Source organism: Ostrea edulis, chromosome 3, assembly GCF_947568905.1.
Source record: "Ostrea edulis chromosome 3, xbOstEdul1.1, whole genome shotgun sequence".
Taxonomy (NCBI): Eukaryota; Metazoa; Mollusca; class Bivalvia; order Ostreida; family Ostreidae; genus Ostrea; species Ostrea edulis.
Genome location: NC_079166.1, coordinates 80,900,670 through 80,921,775, shown reverse-complemented (window position 1 = coordinate 80,921,775; position 21,106 = coordinate 80,900,670). Strand labels below are relative to the sequence as shown.

The 21,106-nt window shown below is 37.0% G+C and overlaps 2 protein-coding genes across 9 annotated transcripts in view; both read left to right on the top strand.

The window, feature by feature from the left end:
- Nucleotides 1-5,258, top strand: part of LOC125673008 (KH domain-containing RNA-binding protein qki.L-like) — a 32,478-nt gene extending 27,220 nt beyond the window's left edge. For all 7 annotated transcript variants that reach the window (XR_008801302.1, XM_048909248.2, XM_048909246.2 and 4 more), the window contains one exon: nucleotides 976-5,258. The gene's annotated coding sequence lies outside the window, so the exon portion shown is untranslated. The remainder of the gene's footprint in view (nucleotides 1-975) is intronic.
- A 9,453-nt stretch (nucleotides 5,259-14,711) lies between these two features.
- LOC125675594 (galectin-9B-like) overlaps nucleotides 14,712-21,106 on the top strand; it is a 36,101-nt gene continuing 29,706 nt past the window's right edge. Inside the window, exons 1-2 of one of the 2 annotated variants that reach the window (XM_048913348.2) lie at nucleotides 14,712-15,407; nucleotides 18,682-20,504. In XM_048913348.2, coding sequence (XP_048769305.2) covers nucleotides 15,125-15,407; nucleotides 18,682-19,274 — 876 coding nt within the window. In that variant the 5' untranslated portion in view covers nucleotides 14,712-15,124 and the 3' untranslated portion in view covers nucleotides 19,275-20,504. Of the gene's footprint in view, nucleotides 15,408-18,681; nucleotides 20,505-21,106 lie in introns of those variants that run through there. The other variant, XM_048913350.2, reaches the window with a different exon arrangement.

Here is a 21,106-nt window from a genome sequence, read left to right as displayed (position 1 = left end):
TGGGGTAAAGGGTTAGAAAATAATTCAGTTTGTAGTTATTACTTGTGTGGCGCTGTTAAAAAAAAATTGAAAGCGAGACACCCATCTTGTTGTGCTATTGTGTTTCATTGCTGTGCATAGATCTGTGTCACTTCAGTGTTTCTGCACTAGGGGGAAGCAGGTGTCTGCGAGTGTAGTATAACTCGAGATGTAACCCCTCCCCCCAGTACCAGATAACCACGGGCCCAGTACCGGATAACCATAGGCTCTTGTTTGAATACAGTGCCCAGCTTTACACACACTCGAGGCATCTCTCATTACCATATACTCTTGGATTATCAGTAGACTGCACTGTGTAGCCTCCTCATCTCTTTGGTATTATTAATTACTGTTATTAGGCTTTGTATCAAATGTATCATACAAACTAATACAGCCATTTACTAACAAAGCAGATCTAAGTCGTGCGGTAACCTGCCTAATGCAACACTAAATGTACCCCCCAAAAAAATTGGAAGCCTATTTCTTCATGGTTTCTAGAAGAAAATGAGTGTTATTTTTTCTCTGAAATTCTGTCATGATCTTCACTTCATCTTTGTTTATAATTGTAAGAAATTAAACCCTTGCAATTTGCTTAACTCTGTGTTTTTTTTTTTACTGCTTTAGATTAAAAAAAGAGAAAGAAATGGAACTTGAAAATATAAAGCCAACTAAAAATTGTTTTATAACGATTTTCCTGTTTGTAACTTTAATTGCAAAGTAGCATGATATAATATTCAGTCATTTTAACCAATCTTTTAATTGCATGCAAGAGAAGAGTTTTTGACCATATGTGCACACACTTTAATCTGCTGTGACTAGTAATGGCTGTTTTTCACCCAAATGGTTTAAAAATTATAATATATCTAAAATACTTGAGTATGAGAATGATGCAATATATGGTAGCAGTATGAACTAACATTTTTTTCTTTTCTTTTTTTATTTTCACCTAACTCTCAGCTGTGCCTACGAAACTAACTCAAACCCACCAGAACACTTGAAACAGAACAAAGAGCTACAAAACACATTGGATCAGGGGGCCTCATGACAGGCAGCAGCGCACGGCACCTAACATTGTCGTCCACGATGTTCTACTCACAATAAACAAAGCTGACATCTTGGTGTGTGGGAATTATCCAACAAAAATCGCTGGATTATAAACAAAGCTGCCTTCCTTAGCAAAACTGCAACCACTAACATGCCTTATATTTATAAAATTATATATATATATATATGTTCTGGCAGAAATTTTTGACTTCATTTGGATCATTGAGTAATTGTGAGTTGTGTTTATTTTTTAATATGGAGGTCTGATTTAAGAATGGATCGGTGTGTTTCGGAGCACAAACTTGTGAAAATTGAGGTTGAAATGAGGTCAATAGAGAACCGTCCTTGTGCCAATAATAAAAATCGTAGAAAAACTAAGTGCCTGACAATTTATACTCTTCAGACTAATGTAGACTAACATTGTTTGTGTATCTTTTTTGTTGTTAATGAATGTTCATTGGTGTGCAACAAAGATTATGGTATGTCATTTATTTTTTCATTATTGAAAGAATTTTTTTTTTGCCTTTTCACATCAAGAACTTAGATGAGATTAACATTTTATATTATACCTTTAAAAACACTGTATAGCATAATTATTACCTCCTTACCGTTTTCACATATATGTACTTTACAAACATACTCATATCTTTCAGTATGGGACAGAATTGTTTGTCTGAAATTAATGAAGGGTATCCATGTCTTAACAGTTTGTTACCATGAAAAATCTTGGAAATATATCTTTTGCTTTGAACAAACCTATAGGATCATGATATGTGTGTAATGAAGACTATTCATGCAATGATATTACACCTTTGTAGTTGTTTTAGCTCACCTGAGCTATATTCAAGTGAGCTTTTTTGTTATTTTGTAAGCATAATGTGGCTAGGTTTACTTAACAAATGAGCCTAAAATCAAATTGCACTCTGCAGCTGTTATATTTATGCTGTACGAGATACATTTCCAAGGTTTGGTTAGTTGACTCGGTAGTCTTTTTGCACATTTGGCATATTACAATGCTGAGATTTAATTTTTGTCTGGTGTGGAGAATCCTCTAATTTTTATGTTAGGATTCTCAACCTCTCTGTTGCTAAAAGCTTTCTTCAAGCTTGTTTTGTGTGAGTGGTTTCCAATGCCTTGTTAGTAAGAATTCTCAGACCAAAATCTTTCTCTCCTGCTGTTTAATAGGCTTTTAGTTATTTTTTTTTTTTTTTTGACATATCATGTTCATATAGAGAACAGATTTATTTTGTAAGTATTATATTTTTGTGCACTTGTTATTTTTACCAAACTTGGACAATGTTCATATCACAAGTAATAATTGCATTTTTTCTTTGTTCCTTTATCACTTGTTAAATAACCCGACACGGATACCGCGGCCGAGATTTACTTAAAACAACAAAAAAATTGAAAAACCACAGGGAAGAGAAAGAAACCTTTTTTTGTATAGATTTAATACCTTTGTACTGTATATATATATATATATATATATTAGTAGATTTAGTTGTTTTTGGTGGATCATTCAGTAATAGTAGCTATGCAACATTTTGTCAAACTCCCTTAAAATTGTAATGTATGGCTTTGTGAAATTAATGGAAGGCACTTTTGTATTCCAACATTAACTCTTTGTATAACAATGGTTGTATCAAGGTGTTTTGGAGGGGTTCAATCTACATTAACTGTTCCCTTGCAGTATGGTTAAAAAAAATTAAAATGAAAAAAAATATTCTGTTGTTGAAAATATGTGGAAATACAAACTTTGTGAACGGTTGATTCTCTTCAGTAGTATATATACACGGTAGACATCAGCCCTGAGCTAACTATGTCAGTCCATGTACAGGGAAGTGTATTTAAGCTGAACCCCTCCAAGACTGTGAGAAATGCAGTGTATTGTAGATTTGAAGTAAGGTATGCTAGAATTTGTATTGCTGTTAATGACCCCTCTGTTAAGCTTGGAGAACTTTTCATATTAATTCATTCATGCTTATTATTGGCACAATATCTGATAAATATTTTGGTATATTTTCTAAATATTTTATACATTTTGATGGACATCATTGTGATATTTTTTTTCAACTTACATTGAAATCATTGATATGCTCAACAAAAGCCATATTCAGCCCTTGAAAAACTGCTAACACAACACATTTATTTTGTTTAAATCTTTATAAAGAAAGGAAATCGCATAAGACCTGCTTCAGAAAAAATCACTCTATCCGATTTCTGCTGAATGACAAATGTTTTACCTAGACATTGAGTTTTAAATTTTCAAAACAAAGTAACACTGAAATTAAAGACTGGAAGAATTTTTTTTAGATACGTGCATGAAATTAACAGAAACTTGTGTTTGTCAGACATTTCAACTCGCTAATTGATGCTTCTCAAAGAAATGTATCATTTTGTATTCAACCTGAAGATTTTTGTTTTGTTTTGAGTCTATACATGGTGCATCAGCATAATATTTTGTTGGTACAATATACAGGCATTTTCTGCTGAGGTCACTCATTCTTGAATATTATTAAAGATTTTAAAGGTAGGCTCACTGTTTAAATATTCAGCTGTAAGCAAGGACGTCTCCTCAGCAGAAAATCTCTGTTTCCAAAGCAATAATTAACACCGTATTGTATATTTCACAGCTGTTTAATATGGATAGTTCCGCATGATTTACCTGTAGTTAGATAAGTTTTACAAGGTATTGTAATGAATCTCAAATTCTCATCAACTCATCTTTCATTTACCCTTAAACTAACTCCAGCTTTCTCCCCCCTCAAATCGTACTTGGAAATACTCCCCTCCGTGTCTGGTGAGGTTGACAATGCTTTTGGTAAGTTTCTTTCCTGTTTTTCTTTTATAATCCTTCACAGTTATTGTATGATAGATTCAAAGTCTGTTTGCCTGTATATACTTATATAAACAGCGAATTAACCCTACTGCTACTGAAAATGCATTTGTTGTCTTATTGCATATTATTGTAATATATTTTCTGTTCACTAGTAATAAAGGGTTTAAAAACAGTACTCATCTTTGCAGTTCATACTAACCCAATGGATATGAATCTTTTTTTAACACTGCATCGTTTCGTTACTAAATATAACCATTTATATACTTTGCTGTTGTGTTTCTGTTACTATAGTAACAATGCATGTCAAGCTATTATTGGTGGAGTATAGATCGTCCAAAGAAATCTGGATCACCCGTGACAGGTTTAGACGGACGTGATAGAAAACAGTCTGTTTCACACTAATCGTCGTATTTTCAAACACAACTTTTTTTCAAGATCAAAGTAATGGCTTTTAAGGAAATGTTTATTTTAACATTTCATCAATCTGAAATAGATTAAATTATCCAGGTTACACACACACAAAAAATATCAACAATTCTTCAAACTACGTTCTTCCATATACCGTGTATTCGTATGATGACTAAGCATGATACTAACTTCACATCTATTAATGGCCTGTTAGATTCCTGGCTTGTTGATCTGTTCATTGGTTAGTACTCACAACAATCCGCTATCAGTATACATCATAAACCTGTACTTCCACGTACTAGTGCCTTATAGGGTAATACATATGATGCAAAGCGATGTGCCAAAGACACAAACACTGCTACCATTTAGACGCCCTACCAACGAACACTTTTCAGGGAGCTTGTATTCTGTGATAATGAATGTCTTTTGAAGGTCCCAACGTAAAATCATTTACTGTTCAATCATGTTTAAATTGTTTACGGCATCGACGAGTTTCTTGCCAGACAACCGCAAACTGTATTTGTTTTAAAAAGTTGAGATCACGTGAATTGCTGGAAATGACACGTGACCTTGTGTTATCCATGACAAAGTTAGCAGCCAGTATTCTTTTTTTTTTTTAATTCATGCAGATTATTTTGTACGTGATGTATTATTGAATTTCATTATATCCATGATGACTACCAACTCATAGGACAGTGTAACGTATCTCCGTTTGATTGACTGTTCTTTTCATTACTTTGCGAATGGTTGATCAAGTAACATAACTTTTCATTGGCCAGATTAAATGTATAATCATGTTTTATTGGTTGATGACGATGTACAATCATGGAGTTGGAAATCTCTTTATAAATATGTTTATATACATTTGGTCATTAAAGGATGGCCGATTTATATCACTGGACTCGTACAAGGAGTTTTATTTTCAAATATTAAACTCATTATGTATTCATCTATGTGTTCATTTATTGTGCTTAAATACACAAAAACAAATGAAACGTGGGAGTAACACGCATCGGATGTTGACACGTGACTGTTAACTAGGAAACTCCATGAATGTATGTTATCCATGCGCGTAAGTGTACTCAATTTGTGCGGTTTTAAGAAGGGGAGGGGATATGTTGGGATTGATTGATTTGTATTGTTTAACGTCTCGAGAATATTTCGCTCGTATGGAGACGTCACCATTGTCGGTGAAGGGCTCCATAATTTAGACCTATGCTTGGCGCTTATGGCCTTTGAGCAGGGAGGGATCTTTATCATGCCCCACCTGCTGTGACACGGGACCTCGGTTTTTTGCGGTCTCATCCAAAGGATTGGGCATTTAGTCGTCTCTTACAAGCAAGGAGTACTGAGTACGTATTCTAACCCGGATCTCCACGGGACGGGTATGTGGGGAAGGCTGCCAATGTCTCGTTCCTGAATCACATGTGATATATATATTTGGGAGTCGATAAGTTAATTTTTGGTAAATATCCACTTCTGAAATGATAGAGCAGTAAGTGGGAATTGGTGATTGCTCTCTTGTGACCCAAATATCAGCTGGACAGTCTCCAAGTAAATGCGACTCTGTAGCCAGAGCTCAAAACGTGTTTAGGAAATTGTTGGGTTTTTTTTTTTTAAATCGCCGTGTCCTTGATCATAAACCTTTCAAAAAAAATTGCTTAACCAGTCTTCGAGTTATCATTGGAACAGCCAGATGGAGACACGGACGCTGGGCGGACGTCTGTCATATTCAAAATATTGCATGCATTACCTTTTAGTGTGTTTATAACCAGTTTCATCCAATCAATCTGCTGTCCGGTGATCAGATATGTCTTAAGTTCATCACTCGGATGTGTCTAGAGTCATCATGATCAAATGTACAGGTAATGGGATGCGTCTCGTCAATCGGGTCTGAACAGTTAATAAAATGTGAGTAATGAGTCGATTGTCATAATGACCAATCGATTACACACCGGTCGTGAGATGGCGTTCAGCGATGTGAACTGGAGATGGTACATGTATCGGATATCGCTTGAAAACTCGTGGTGACTTGTTTTTAAACTGCAGAGTTCAACTGCGTACCAAAAACAGTTTAGCAAACGTCGGTTGAGAGTTTGGATTTTTTTTAGCGAGTTTTTCTGATCAAAATTTGCCTGTCATGGGCGTCGTTGTAAACTTTTCACATTTTTATCTTCTTCAGAACCACAGGGCCAATTTCAACCAAAGGTACAAACCATCCTTGGGTGAAGAGGATTCAAATTTGTTGAAATCATATGAAAGGTCACGCCCCCTTCAAAGGGAAAATATTCACAAAAATGCTATAGTGGGGTCTTTTAAAAATATTGGGAACCACTGGCCAAGAAAAGTTGAAAATTTACATGAAAGCTTCCTGACAGTTCAATTTTGTTAAAATCGTGGCCCTCGGGGATGGGGTCAAAAGTTTTACATACAAATACATGTATATGGGGAAAATCTCTCAAGAGTGGAGCTTTACATGAAATCTTCCTGTGACATAGGGTAGGTTCGAGTTTATTCAGATTATGGCCCTCTGGGATAGGTTGAGTCACAATAGGGGATTAAAGTTTTACATGCTGATATATATATAGGAAAAATCCTCTCCACAACCACTTGGTCAAACTTTATCTAACTTGGTATACAACCTCAATGGTTGAAGGAAATTCAAGTTAAGTTTGTTCAAATGAAGGACCATTCCCCTTCAAAGGGGAGATAATCACGAAAAGGCAAAATTATGGTTGGGTCATTAAAACATTTCAGGGACCAGAAAAGTTGAAATTTACATGAAAGCTTCCTGACATGGTGCAGATTCAAGTTTTTTTTTTTAAATCATGGCCCTCGGTGGTAGGGTGGGGTCACAATGGTATATCAAAGTTTAACATGCAAATATAAAGCGAAAATCTTTTTACAACAATCTTGTCAAACAAATTTTAAAAATCTTCTCCAAAACCACTTGGCCACTTTCAACCAAACTTGTCACAAAGCATCCTTAGCTGAAGTTTTTTCAAATGAAGAGCCATACCCCTCTTCATATGGAGCGCGAAATTAACATAAACTCAATTAGCTATTTGAAGATACTGCAACTTGTTTCCGAATCCTGTGTGCATATTACTTATTATGTATATATGTTGACTTATTCAATTGAAATAAAGTTTAAACTATTTGAAGATTTCGACCCATTTGATGCGCACAATTCAATTAAAGCTCTCTTCAAACAATTGATGATAATTTTCAATTCCGAATTATTGTGCGCATTAATTGAATTGGTGATACATTAAGCATTAATTATTCTGCTGAATTGATGAGCAATATAATTGAATTTATTGCTCCCTTCAAATGAATTGATTATATCAACATATTAAATTGATGGCACACTGTCTTCAATTAATGAGCGCAATAATTTTTTTTTAGAGAGATTAACTATATAATTAGAAATATCTTATGCAACATGTTCACAATTGAATTAATGATTATCTTTAATTGAATTGTTGCTCTCTTAAAAGATTTGATGAGCGCATTAATTCCATGTATAACAGCGTTGTATATAATTAAAGTTATTTTCAATTGATTGATTTATGCCTAGCTCCAAATGCAATTTTGCGAGCAACAATTCCACCACATTGATTCCCGCATAATTGAAATCGCTCTCATCAATTAAATTAATGCGCATATCAAATCAATTATTGCTAACATCGATTGAATTGCTGCGCGCATTCAATACTGCGCGCAATAATTGAATTGATGCTCTCTTCAATAATCGATTTGATGCGCGCATAAATTTGGACAGTTATTTCGCGCAAAAATAGAATTGATGCCTACAAATAAAAAAAGAAAAAGAAAGATATCTTCAATTATTTGAGTTTTTGTTAATTTGACGCTCCATATCTTCAAGGGCAGAAAATTAAATAGGAATTTTTAGTGGTTACCTTTGAGAGAAAAAATTCTGCATCTAGGTGCTTGTATTACCATAGTTTTCAACAAGTTTGTTTATGACGAGGGACTGCTGCTCAGGTGAGCAATATGACCCATGGATCTATTTTCCCCCCTTAATTTGGTCTCTCAAATCCCGAGTGATGAGTCTTGACAGAAACTAGGTTGACTGAATGTCCGAACTGGTTGATCCGGCGTAGACATTTGTAAATACGACTGCAGGAAATCAGGCACTGCCTAATGACCGTCACTGGATGAAAACGCTAGTTTCCGCAAAACTGAAACCATATGGAAACCTGGCGTTGAGGTTTCCCATATGGTTTCCGCAGTGCGTAAACGATTGTATAGTTTCCGCAAGTTTCCGTCAAGTTTCAGTCTGCGAAAACCTGAAGTTGAGGTTTCCCGTATGGTTTACGCTGTGCGTAAACGATTATATAGTTTCCGTTAAGTTTCAGTCTGCGGAAACTGTAGACTATGATTCCTAATGGTTTCCGCAATGCTGAAATTAACTAAAATTCGGAGGTTTTTAAAGTAATATTATGCAATAAATAATTCAAATGCGAATTAAAAAAAACACACACAAAAAACTTAAAAATTTAAGTGAGAAAAGAATAGTAAGCACTTTATATACATCATATTGTTATAAGAATTTTTTCAGTTAAACAAAACAGATATGAAATGAGATACAGAAAACAAAGTATATTCCGTGTGTTGTTACGTTTGACAAGCTAGCATGCCTGTGTATACTTCAGTTAATCCCTTCGTGTATTTCTTGTTAGTCCCATGTTAATTGGAAGGTTTTTCCTCCGTCATGGGAACAATAGAGATAAATACACAAGGTAAACTGGAAGAATAATGTCCAGCTTTGTCGCTGCATAGAAACAAAGATCGAAGTTCACTGTAATTAAAAATAAGTGCATATGGGGGTTGAGTTTGAATTGAACATAAACCTTCAACTGGGACATTTATCTTCAGTCATGTATTTACACAGATTTTACGTTGCATGAGCATTACTAAGAATGTAGATTTTTTATTTCATAACTTCAAAACTATGAATACTGCATATTGTAAATTAAGATTTCAAACACTAATACTATAGTCAGGTGGTAGAATTAGACACATGTCTGCGTGTGAAATACGTACGCACATGCAAATAATTACATGAAATATGCCAATTGAATTTTTTTTCGAATATGCTCAATTGATTGATTTAGCAATCAATATGTAATTTGCATACATGTATAATTATGCATGTATGCCAATGGGTGTTTTGATTTTATCATATCTCATAATATAAAGGATATACAATGTGATTATAGGCATATGTTCTGAAAACTTATGTTGCCCTCTCTCTACATACAGTGTACATGTAGATTATGACATGTGTACACACATTATGAGTCACAGTACATTTTAGGACATTATACATGTGTATTGTAATAATATTAATATTATTTGTTTAAGAGCATTTCAATTCAAAGCTTAGCTGAATCTGCCAGGTTTTCTAATATATCTTTGAAAAATACAAACTAATTTAACACCATGCGAATCATCGTCTCATAAAACATATGGTGTCTTTATCAAGTCTTTAAAAATGACCGAAGAAGTCCTTCCTAGCCTTTGCGAATTTCGGACAGAAGAAAAAACAATGGTATGCATCTTCTACTTGTAATATTCACATGAACATAACGAGGTTGCAGTAATAAATCATTGTTCATAGTACACAGTTGTGAGTACATAGTACACAGTTGTGAGTACATAGTACACAGTTGTGAGTACATAGTACACAGTTGTGAGTACATAGTACACAGTTGTGAGTACATGTACCTATAGATGTACCACCATAAGTGGTAATCTAGCTTGCCGCTTTATTTATGTTTTATAATTTGAGATTGAATGAGCATATCTAATACCAATGGAAAGAGCAGTTGACCTGTAAGGATGTAATTCTATTTGTGTTCGATTATGCAGATCAATTTTAAATTACTTCGCATGTTTGTAACATGTTGCAGTGAAGTTTATTATTTCTAACGCTTATTACAAAATAATGAATTCTTAATGATACAAAACAGTCATATGCAGGTGCAATAAATGACAGAACAAATCCGTCCTTTCATAGACAGTCTATTGTGACCCTGCTTCCGTTCTTTCATAGACAGTCTATTGTGACTCTGCTTGCTTCTTTGGCTTTCTGTTTGCCTCTAACTTCTCTTGGAATTCGTTTTCCCATTCTTGTTTAAGTGTTGACCGGATTTTCTCAATATCTGAAAACTTCGACGCATGTTCATTTCCCAGCAGCTCCCAAACCCCTTTCCACTCATCTTTATGCACATCTTGGTCAATGACAGCCCAGGTCTTGGGGTATTTTACTAAACCAAGTTTCCACTGTGGTATGGAATCGGCTTCCGGGGGTCCTCCGCATTTTATGATTCTCTTCTCTACTTTGTAGTCTTCATCTTCTTTAAATTTGCTGCTGCTTTCGTCATTGCTCTTCTCAAACCCCGCCTGGACTCCAAGGGTAAACTCTCCGTAAATGCCTGCCACCCCTCCCTGTAGGGCCCATTTCGATAGCTTGATGGATTCGCTTTTGGTCATTGTCGTGTTACTCCTACAGACGACAGTGCGAGTGTAGCGACCACCAAGATGATAAGTCCCCGCGAAATAATGGGAACCAAATTCCTGGAAAAACTGGGAGGTTTTACTAGGATCTTTCAGATTCTCCTCCAGTTTCACCAGCGCTTTAAGAGCGTCAGACGATATAAAGTGAGGCACATTCTCCAGACAAAACGAAGCGGCGGGAACGTAGACCGTTTCTTTGATTTCAGTAAATCCGCCTTGGGACTCTTCGCTGCTGGACTCATCGTCGGTTTTCTGCATAGAGAAGCCGATGTCAGCACTGAAGGCTCCAATTACTCCACCAGACAGGGCGGCGTTAAATCCCCAGTGATTTACCACGTGATCATAGAGCCCTGACTTCTTTTCACTGAAGAACTCCGTACTAGTGAAAGCCTCCTCCATCCTCGGACCCAAAATCTCCACGTCGCCGGGAATGTCGATCAATCGCCTCCGCGGAAGTACACGATTCCAGACATCTTTCTCGATATAGTATCCCTTCATGATCCGGCCGGATGATATTTTGGTCACTATTTGGGACGGTGTCAAATTTTCCCGAACAGCAAGCTCATTAGTTAAAAACTCCATTTTTGTCAGCTCTTTATGAAGATCCCTCTGTCCGGGGGGAATCTCAAACTTAATTTTCATTCTTTCCATTCTACCTTTCTCGTCAGTGATTGTATCCAGTTTCTGTAGGAGCACGTTCAGAGATTTGTCCATTTTCTCTATTCTTTCCTGCTTTTCCTCTTTAGAAGGTTCGGAAATAGAAGGAAAACAGGCTCTCAGGGCGTTTTCCTCCCATTGGTATCTTTTATACTGCGTTAACTGGTTCAGAACCTCTTTGTCGGCATGCTTCAGTTGTTTTGCATTCGTAATACCTGTATCTTTGAATTTTTTGTGCCAGAAATCTTTATCGAGACCATGTTCATCCAGAATTCCCTCCAGAGTTTTTGACATTTTCGTTACGAATGTACTGCAAATTCTACAAAGAAAACAGATGGAACATGATTTTTAAAGATCTAAATACTATGACATGAATTCACCATAGTCCTAGAAGTTCACATTCTGTTGTTTAGGGTGTTCGCAGCTAGGAGGCCCGGATTAGATCCAAGTGCCGCATCGGACGTTTAACATAGGTTGTGACTGTTTCTTCCTCTAGCGCCCGGCATTGGAAGTGGAAGTCACGGGTCTTTCAAATTCCGGATATATAATAAAAACGGGGCTTGTTACTGTGGACATGTGCACGATAAAGAAACCTCGCTGCTACGGCCCTGTTCAAAATTTAGTCACTTCATCTAGTCAGCTGGTGACGTGTCTACTGTCTACAGAACTGTAGCTCTCACGGGAACTATAGCTCTCACGAGAACTGTAGCTCTCACGGGAACTATAAATCTCACGGGAACAGTAGTTCTCATGGGAACTGTAAGTATCATGAGAACTGTAAATCTCACAGGGAAATTGGGACTGTGCTAGATAAAAACTGTAGCTCTCACGGGAACTATACATAGCGCTCACGGGAACTGTAGCTATCACGGGAACTGTAACTCTCATGGGAACTGTAACTCTCACGGGAACTGTAGCTCTTACGGGAACTGTCACTATCATGGGAACTATAGCTCTCACGGGAACTGTAAATCTCGCGGGGAAGTTGGGACTTATGTGCATGTACTAGATAGATACAAATCTGTTAAGTTATAAAAACCGCCGCAGTTTTTTTTTTCCTGTGCACGATAGAAGTTTTATTTCGCCGTATCAACTTGTAAGTTTTCGGTTCGCAGAGGGCTTCATTGATGTTTTAAGGTCTGCTTGAAAACAAGTGTAGTGAAAAATATACTAGAATTTTTTTTTTTTACTTAGAATTTTGAGATGACAGTGTAAGAATACAGTGATTTTTAACCGTGAGTTGAAAATACTGTGTTGTAAATCGAACGCTTTTAAAAGGGGTGGATCTGTAACTGATATGCCCCATCTCTCTCTCTCTCTCTCTCTCTCTCTCTCTCTCTCTCTCTCTGTGAGAACTTCAGTTCGACTTGAGATTCGCCCTCTATACTATTAAATTTACACCAAGCTGCCACTAACCAGACGGACTGGATTATGAACCTGCTTTTAATCTCCGTTACTATATACATATAATATGACGTTGTAGTCCACAGACTTTCCAAGTTTTAAATATACATGTATATACATGTCTATATTTTAAAAGTCTTCCTGTAAACAAACTATTCACGAATAGACATTATATATATATATATATATATATATATATATATATATATATATATATATATATATATATATATATGTATGTATGTATGTATGTATGTATGTATGTATGTATGTATGTGTGTGTGTGTGTGTGTGTGTGTAAAACATCGAGAGCCTGTGATTGTTTCTTATATTTTGCATGCATTAATCAGTAAACTGGTCATCCATTTTCGAAATCAATGATTAAAATCAAACACTTTTATGTCTTAAGAATGTTAAAGTATCAACTTAAAAGGGATTCATTGATAAAAAATTATTTTTCTTATGTTCGGCCCATCTTTGAATACTCAAATATTGTTTGGGATAATTGTACAGAGAGAGATCCTAATTTACTTGAAGATGTTCAAGTTGCTGCAGCACGAATAATTACAGGTTTAAGGGTAAATTCATCAAGATCGATACTTTATAATGAACTTGGATGGGATATCTTAGCAATAAGAAGGAAAATACATAAACTTGTGCTATTCTACAAGATAGTTCATGGATTGACCCCCACCCCCAATATTTGCAGGACTTACTTTGGCCATGTATTTTACCTCCTAACTCTTATTCATTAAGAAACCAGGGCTGGATTTCACAAAACTATCTTAAGATTGTCATAAGATAGATCGTAGGAGTGTCTTAAGATCTGACTTATGACAATCATAAGATACGACAGAACCGTTTCACAAAACTATCTTAACTTCAAGAACTCTTAAGATAGATCTTAGGACGTTGTTACAAGTATACTCGTTACATTGTAAAATACCGCGTTTCCTTTGTATATTTTAACTGCATGGATGAATTTAAATGTTACATGTAAATGAAAGATTAAAGTATATAAAAATATAAATAAGTTGAAATATTGCGATTTTAGGCATTTGTAATTATCTAATATACAGTATTTATAAAATTTGATACATTGTACTTATTTTTTAAATCATGTGACCTATACTTTATTTCGTATTTCAAAATTTACATTCGATTTCTGTACTACAATGTATTTGATTTCAGAAATTGTGATACAAAAATGAAAACATTTTGGCATCTATGTGTTACGCATGTTCACATAAGATGCTGTTATCGAAGGCTGCAAACCATTTGAGTTGTCTTTCATTGCTCTACAATTACTTCCCTTGGGTATATATAAATTAAGTGCCCCGGATTAAATCAACCTTTTCCATTTATAACTGCTACACACAGGTTGGTGTTCCCCTATTTCATAAGAATTTGTATTTAATATCTGAATTTTCAAATACACTAAACCTCAAATTTGGTTTAGCACAATTGTTTATTGCGTTTAATTGATATATTTGTCATTTTTAGTACATAAGATGTAACGATGGCATAGGATTGTTTGTCTAATTTACTTGTGTCTCTGATCACCGGTCATGCTGGTTTCCTCATTACATTTTTTAATTTTTTTTTTAATTGATCAAACATTGATTGTTAAATTTTCTAGACATTTTGATACAGTGAAAAGTACGTACAATGGAAAACGATTCGAATTAATTATTTTTATGATTCATTACCAATTTTAATGGGGGGGGGGATTATCATACAAATCAAAAGGAATTTATTAATTCCTTTTGTTCGCATGCAAACTATTACAGATATATTAATTATATGGTCATTATATATTTACGCGCGAGCTACACTCGCAGGACTTGGCGACTGACGTCATAAATTCAAATCGGGATCGAGATGCGAAATTTTTAGCTACTGGGGTTTTCATGGATAACACGTTGAGTATTTTTTACCTTTGCATGCCTAGTCAATACCCTGGTGCAGTTACCTGGACTAGAAATTATCTTATATCTGTTAAGTTGATTTACAAAATAATACATAGCCTCTAGCAGTTACGGGATTTCGGTCAATTCTTTCCTATAAGCAATATGCATTACCCCGGACCGAAAAGCTAGAGATCTGTATTATTCGATCTTCATTTACCGATATATGTAGGTACATGTATATGATTTAAATGAGTTGAATTTTCATTGAGGGAATCATTGCACAAGGCGGTCAACTGTCATGCCACGCAAACGACAGACATCCGACCACCCACCCAAAAGGGCCAAAAGGGGGAGACGGCAAGACGGCCAAGCTATGCCACCGCCTGATCCACAACCTGACAAGGATAAAAGTCGTCAATCGATGGAGACCCCACAGTACCCTTCTCATTCCCAGTTAAGTTTACCGGCCCCGCTGCAGGGTACAGAGGACCAACACAATCTGCAGATTCCACAGCAGCATATACAGACAATCTCACTTCCCCCACAGCAAAGCCCACCAGGGGTACAGCAGCCAGCAGAAGGTAATGATGTTGTACCTATGCAATCAGTGCATAATTTAGGCATGCATGTTAGTGAGTCAGTTAGGCACAATATAGTGCAAGGGAAATTTATTGAACTTCAATCCCTCATCCCATCTGCTGGGGGTCATGGGGCTAATACAAGTCAAAGAAACTTGGTACTCACTAGTGCAGGGGAGATAATCACCAAAGAGGCGACAAAAAAGATTGACTCCATTGATAAATGGACCGATGCAATGCTAATATTTGCATCAATATATCTGGCCTCACACCCTGCTAAATCACCTGAGTTACTAAAGTACATCCATACAGTAAGGCTAGGGGCAGCAAGAGGGGCAGTAAGTTGGTTTGATTATGACACCCAATACCGACTTCGCAAGGCTATCAATCCAGTCAGCTCCTGGGGGGAAGTTGATACAGAATTATGGCTACTTTATATGTCACCTAAGCCCTACATTCCATCACAAACAACACAAAAGTGCTTCGACTACAACTTTAAGGGCATTTGCACAAAAATGCAATGCCATTATTCTCATTCGTGCACTCGTTGTAGTGGCCTGCACCCACAAGTTAATTGCAATCCAAATAAGCCCCAGTTCTACACACCTTATGGACAAAAATCGGGTCAATCATCTTTTCGTCGCCCAAGCCCCTCGTACACCTCGTCCAATCACCATGCAGGGTTTCAAAACCAACATCAATATTGGAGACAACAGTCACCACAACCACACAAATTCAGTAATGCTGGCAACCAAAAACATATGGGAACTAGGAAAAACCCCAATCAATAAATCGGTGCTAAAAAAGTACCTGGTAAACTATCCCAATAGATCTGTAGCAAACAAATTATTGTCAGGATTTTCTTTTGGATTCCATTTACATTATTCAGGCCCAAGAACCCATTTAGAAAATAGTAATTTAGTTTCAGCATGTCAACATCCCCACGAAATTATGGAAAAAATAAACAATGATGTTAAATTAGGAAGGATTGGAGGACCATTTAAGAAACTGCCTATATCTAATCTGCGCATATCTCCTATTGGAATTGTTCCGAAAGGTGATAATTCAGGGTGGCGCCTTATTACTCATTTGTCATTTCCTCCAGATAATAGCGTGAACCTGTATATTGACCCTTTAGAATCCACAGTGCATTATACATCTTTTGATGCTGTTGTCCAAATGTTAGCTAAAGTAGGTAGGGGGGCTTATATTGGGAAGATGGATATTAAATCAGCATTTAGACTGCTACCTATTAATCCAGGTGACTGACCTACTGGGAATCAAGGTAGATGGAAATTATTACATAGACAAGTGCCTTCCAATGGGTTGTTCTTTATCATGCAAAGTTTTCGAGGAGTTTGCTACTTTTTTACAATGGGTTGTGGAACAAAAGAGTGGCTTGACTACCATTGATCATTACCTAGATGATTTTATTTTCGCTGGCAAGGATTTTTTAAATTGTTCAAAGTTAATGGTTACATTTAAACAAACAAGTCAGGAATTAGGGGTTCCATTGGCAGAGGACAAATCTTTAGGTCCCACACATAGTCTAGTGTTTTTAGGGCTAGAAATTGATACCGTTGACATGATGGTACGGGTTCCAACTGCAAAGTGCATAGAACTTAATCTATTGCTAAAGCAACTTGTAGGCAGAAAGCGGGTAACACTACGTCAATTACAGTCAATGTTAGGGAAGCTCAATTTCTTTACTAAAGCTATTGCACCAGGCAGGGCTTTTGTTAGGCGAATGCATGATGCAACCATTGGTGTGCGGCAGCCACACCACTCAGTGAAATTGAATCAAGAAATGAAGGAAGATATGCACTTATGGTTAACATTTTTACAAGACTTTAACGGGAAAGTGTACTTTTGTGAGTCGGAGTGGTCTTCCAACTTAGGGCTAGATTTGTTTACAGACAGCTCAGGTGCTAAGGATCTGGGCTGTGGGGCATACTTTCAAGGGGAATGGTGCTACTTTCCTTGGCCTTCGGGTTGGGATAGAACAGACATCCTTTCAGACATGACAACACTTGAGTTGATCCCAGTGCTATTAGCCATAAGTCTATGGGGGAGAAATCTTGAAAATAGGAAGGTACTGTTTCACATTGATAACCAGGCACTGGTCACTATCCTCAACAAGCAAACATCCAAATCAAAAAGAGTGATGAGTTTGCTCCGTCCTTTCATAATAAAATGTATGTTGAACAACTTGTTGTTCAGGGCAGTATACATAAATACAAAATGTAACGAAATTGCTGATTCAATATCTCGTAAACAGTGGCAACGCTTCCACCAGGTCGCACCTCATGCACAGACCTCACCGCTGAGCGTTCCAGCCAGCTTCCAGTCTCTCATCTCCAAGCTGAAGTAAACAAACTTCTTCATGCAGCCCTCTCTGAAAATACGCACAAGGCATACCAAACTGGTCTCCAGGCTTATAATAGTTTTTGTAGTGAACAGGGTCATAATTCCCCATGGCCACCCTCTCTCGATTCAGTAGTTCAGTTTGTAGCATACTTGTCACTCAAGGGTCTTACCTATGCAACAGTGCGTTCCTACCTAGCAGGTTTATCCCACTTTGTAAAATTGCAAGGCTACCAAGATCCGACCAACCAATTCTTGGTAACTAAGTTATTGCAAGGTCTGAAATGTATTGCCCATACGCAGGATTGCAGATTGCCAATTACAAAGCAACTTTTGCAAGATATAATAGCAATACTGCCCAGTGTATGCACAAACAACTATGAAACACTATTGTTTTCTGCTGCCTTCACTACTGCCTTTCATGGGTTCTTGAGAGTTAGTGAAGTAGTGGTATCACACAAAAACAATCAAAGGGTCTTACTGAGGGAAAATCTACAGATTGATCACATCAATTCATGCCTGCAGCTGGAAGTAAAATTTTCCAAAACTGACCAAGCTGGCAGGGGAACAACTTTACAAATCCAAAGCACGGGTGATATTGCTTGCCCTTACAAAATACTCACAAAGTTCTTGATGATGAGGCCAAAGCATAAAGGTCCACTTTTTTGTCATTTTTGTGGTTCCCCTGTTACTAGGTATCAATTTACATCCGTCTTGGAAAAGGCAATATCAGCTCTCAAATTGGATACAAAAGCCTATAAATCTCATTCCTTTAGAATAGGGGCCAGCACGGAATTGGCAGTAAGAGGGTTTCCACCCAGTGTTATACAATCCTCAGGAAGATGGGCATCAAATTGTTATAAAACTTATATACGCATACCAAAATTTTAAAATCAGTATCGTGTAATTTCAGATGAACAGTTCATTTGGATGTTTGGGTCATCTATCATAAAACGTGCACATGTAGAGTCATTACATAGGCCTGTAGGGACCAATCTCAATTTAGAAAGGATAAAAGTTTCATTGTGGTGGCAGGGTTATGGAGGACTCGAATTGATCAAAGCCGTTAACAAGATAAAGACCCTACGGCAAGTAGGCCCTTCCCCTACCGCCTTGTTAATCCACTGTGGCGGTAACGACTTGGGTAAAACTTCTGTGAGAAAAATAAGATTGGCAATAAATCAATTGGTTCATTATTTAAGACAAGAATTTTGTAGTGCACACATCATATGGTCTCTTATTTTGCCCAGAATTGCCTGGCGATACACACAAAACACAAAAGCTATGGAGAAAGCTAGAAAACGAATTAATTCCTTTATTCAGAGTAGAGTGTGCGAGGTTGGGGGTTCCATCATTCACTACCCTGACATATCCGACCATCCTCAATTTTTTCAATCCGATGGGGTACATTTATCACAATTGGGCAATCAAATATTCTTGAATACCTTGCAAGGCGGGCTGGAATCTATCATGAAATTCAAGGCCCAAGTTTACCCTCCACTATAAGTTTTCCCACACGTAACCTGACAGGGCACGGCTGCCGCTCTTACCCCCACCCAATCGGTGGCGGAGACCCAACTGAAAGGGCTTTGATGCAAAGCTCTTGCAGTTGAGTCTTTTGGCCCAACGAGCGGCTTATTATGGACATGTGAAATATATGACATTTGATTTGAAAATTCGGCCTTGATTTCTGCTCCTCCCAGGCTTAAGGCCATGTTTGTTTGATGTGTTTTAATCTCGACCTTGACCTCTGCATATCCCAGGGTCAAGGTCATATGTTGAATTTGTTTTTGAATTTGACCTTGACCTCTGCATCTCCCAGGGTCAAGGTCATCCCTAATTGATGTTGACATTGATATGATGCTTTTGAGGCTTGCCATTTGTGTGAGGCAGCCCACAATTTGAACTTGATTTGTTTGCTTTTGATACTTTAATCAGCCGTGCCCTTTATCGCCAAATAAAATTATAAACACGTATTGCTTGTGTCTGTTTGCACTTTCTGAGATAATTTGGCATCTATGTGTTACGCATGTTCACATAAGATGCTGTTATCGAAGGCTGCAAACCATTTGAGTTGTCTTTCATTGCTCTACAATTACTTCCCTTGGGCATATATAAATTAAGTGCCCTGGATTAAATCAACCTTTTCCATTTATAACTGCTACACACAGGTTGGTGTTCCCCTATTTCATAAGAATTTGTATTTAATATCTGAATTTTCAAAACCCAAACCCACCCACCCGGAACTGTTTTGTGTCTTTGCTTTTTCTTCTGAAACCAGGATACTGCTTGTGCTTGCTTTATCTTTCAGGTTACACTCCCAAATAAATGTCGGTGCGGCTGATACAGAAACAATGACTTTGGTGTGACTTATGAGCTCATTGCCCAACGAGCGGCTTATTATGGACATGTGAAATATGACATTTGATTTGAAAATTCGGCCTTGATTTCTGCTCCTCCCAGGCTTAAGGCCATGTGTGTTTGATGTGTTTGAATCTCGACCTTGACCTCTGTATATCCCAGGGTCAAGGTCATATGTTGAATTTGTTTTTGAATTTGACCTTGACCTCTGCATCTCCCAGGGTCAAGGTAATCCCTAATTGATGTTGACATTGATATGATGCTTTTGAGGCTTGCCATTTGTGTGAGGCAGCCCACAATTTGAACTTGATTTGTTTGCTTTTGATACTTTAATCAGCCGTGCCCTTTATCGCCAAATAAAATTATAAACGCGTATTGCTTGTGTCTGTTTGCACTTTCTGAGATAATATACAGTTATTGACTGGGTTCAAGGACAACAGCTGTTTTGTTTGACCCGAGGACGGATCTGTTGCTCGAAGCCGTAGGTTGAGGGCAACAGATCCGTTCGATGGTCTAACAAAACAACTGTTGTCCGAGGACACAGTCTATAACTGTTTTGTTATACACCTTCATTTTTTAAAGGTTGTTTTTACGAGATGCACATGTTTTCTCGACTTCGAACTTTTAACAAGACAGTGTAATTGCGTACAACTATAGTTTAAAAGAAAACATACCTAATATCCGAATTCATAATCAATCATTACATTTTTCATATTCTTGCTTAGCGTTTCATCTAATAAATTCTGTATTTCATCATCAGTTAAATCACTGAACCTCGTCATTACGTAAACAAAGCAGCAGGCCGAGAATCACGTGACTTGCGTAGCCAATGGAAATAAGGCAGACTATTGTCCGGTCAACAGTTCGTAACCTGTTGACCGGTCAGTAGACCACAAGTGTGAGAGTTGATTTAACACTTAAAATGTTTTTTCTAAATCGTATTAGTTTTATATACGAAAAAAATGAAGGTCTATAAC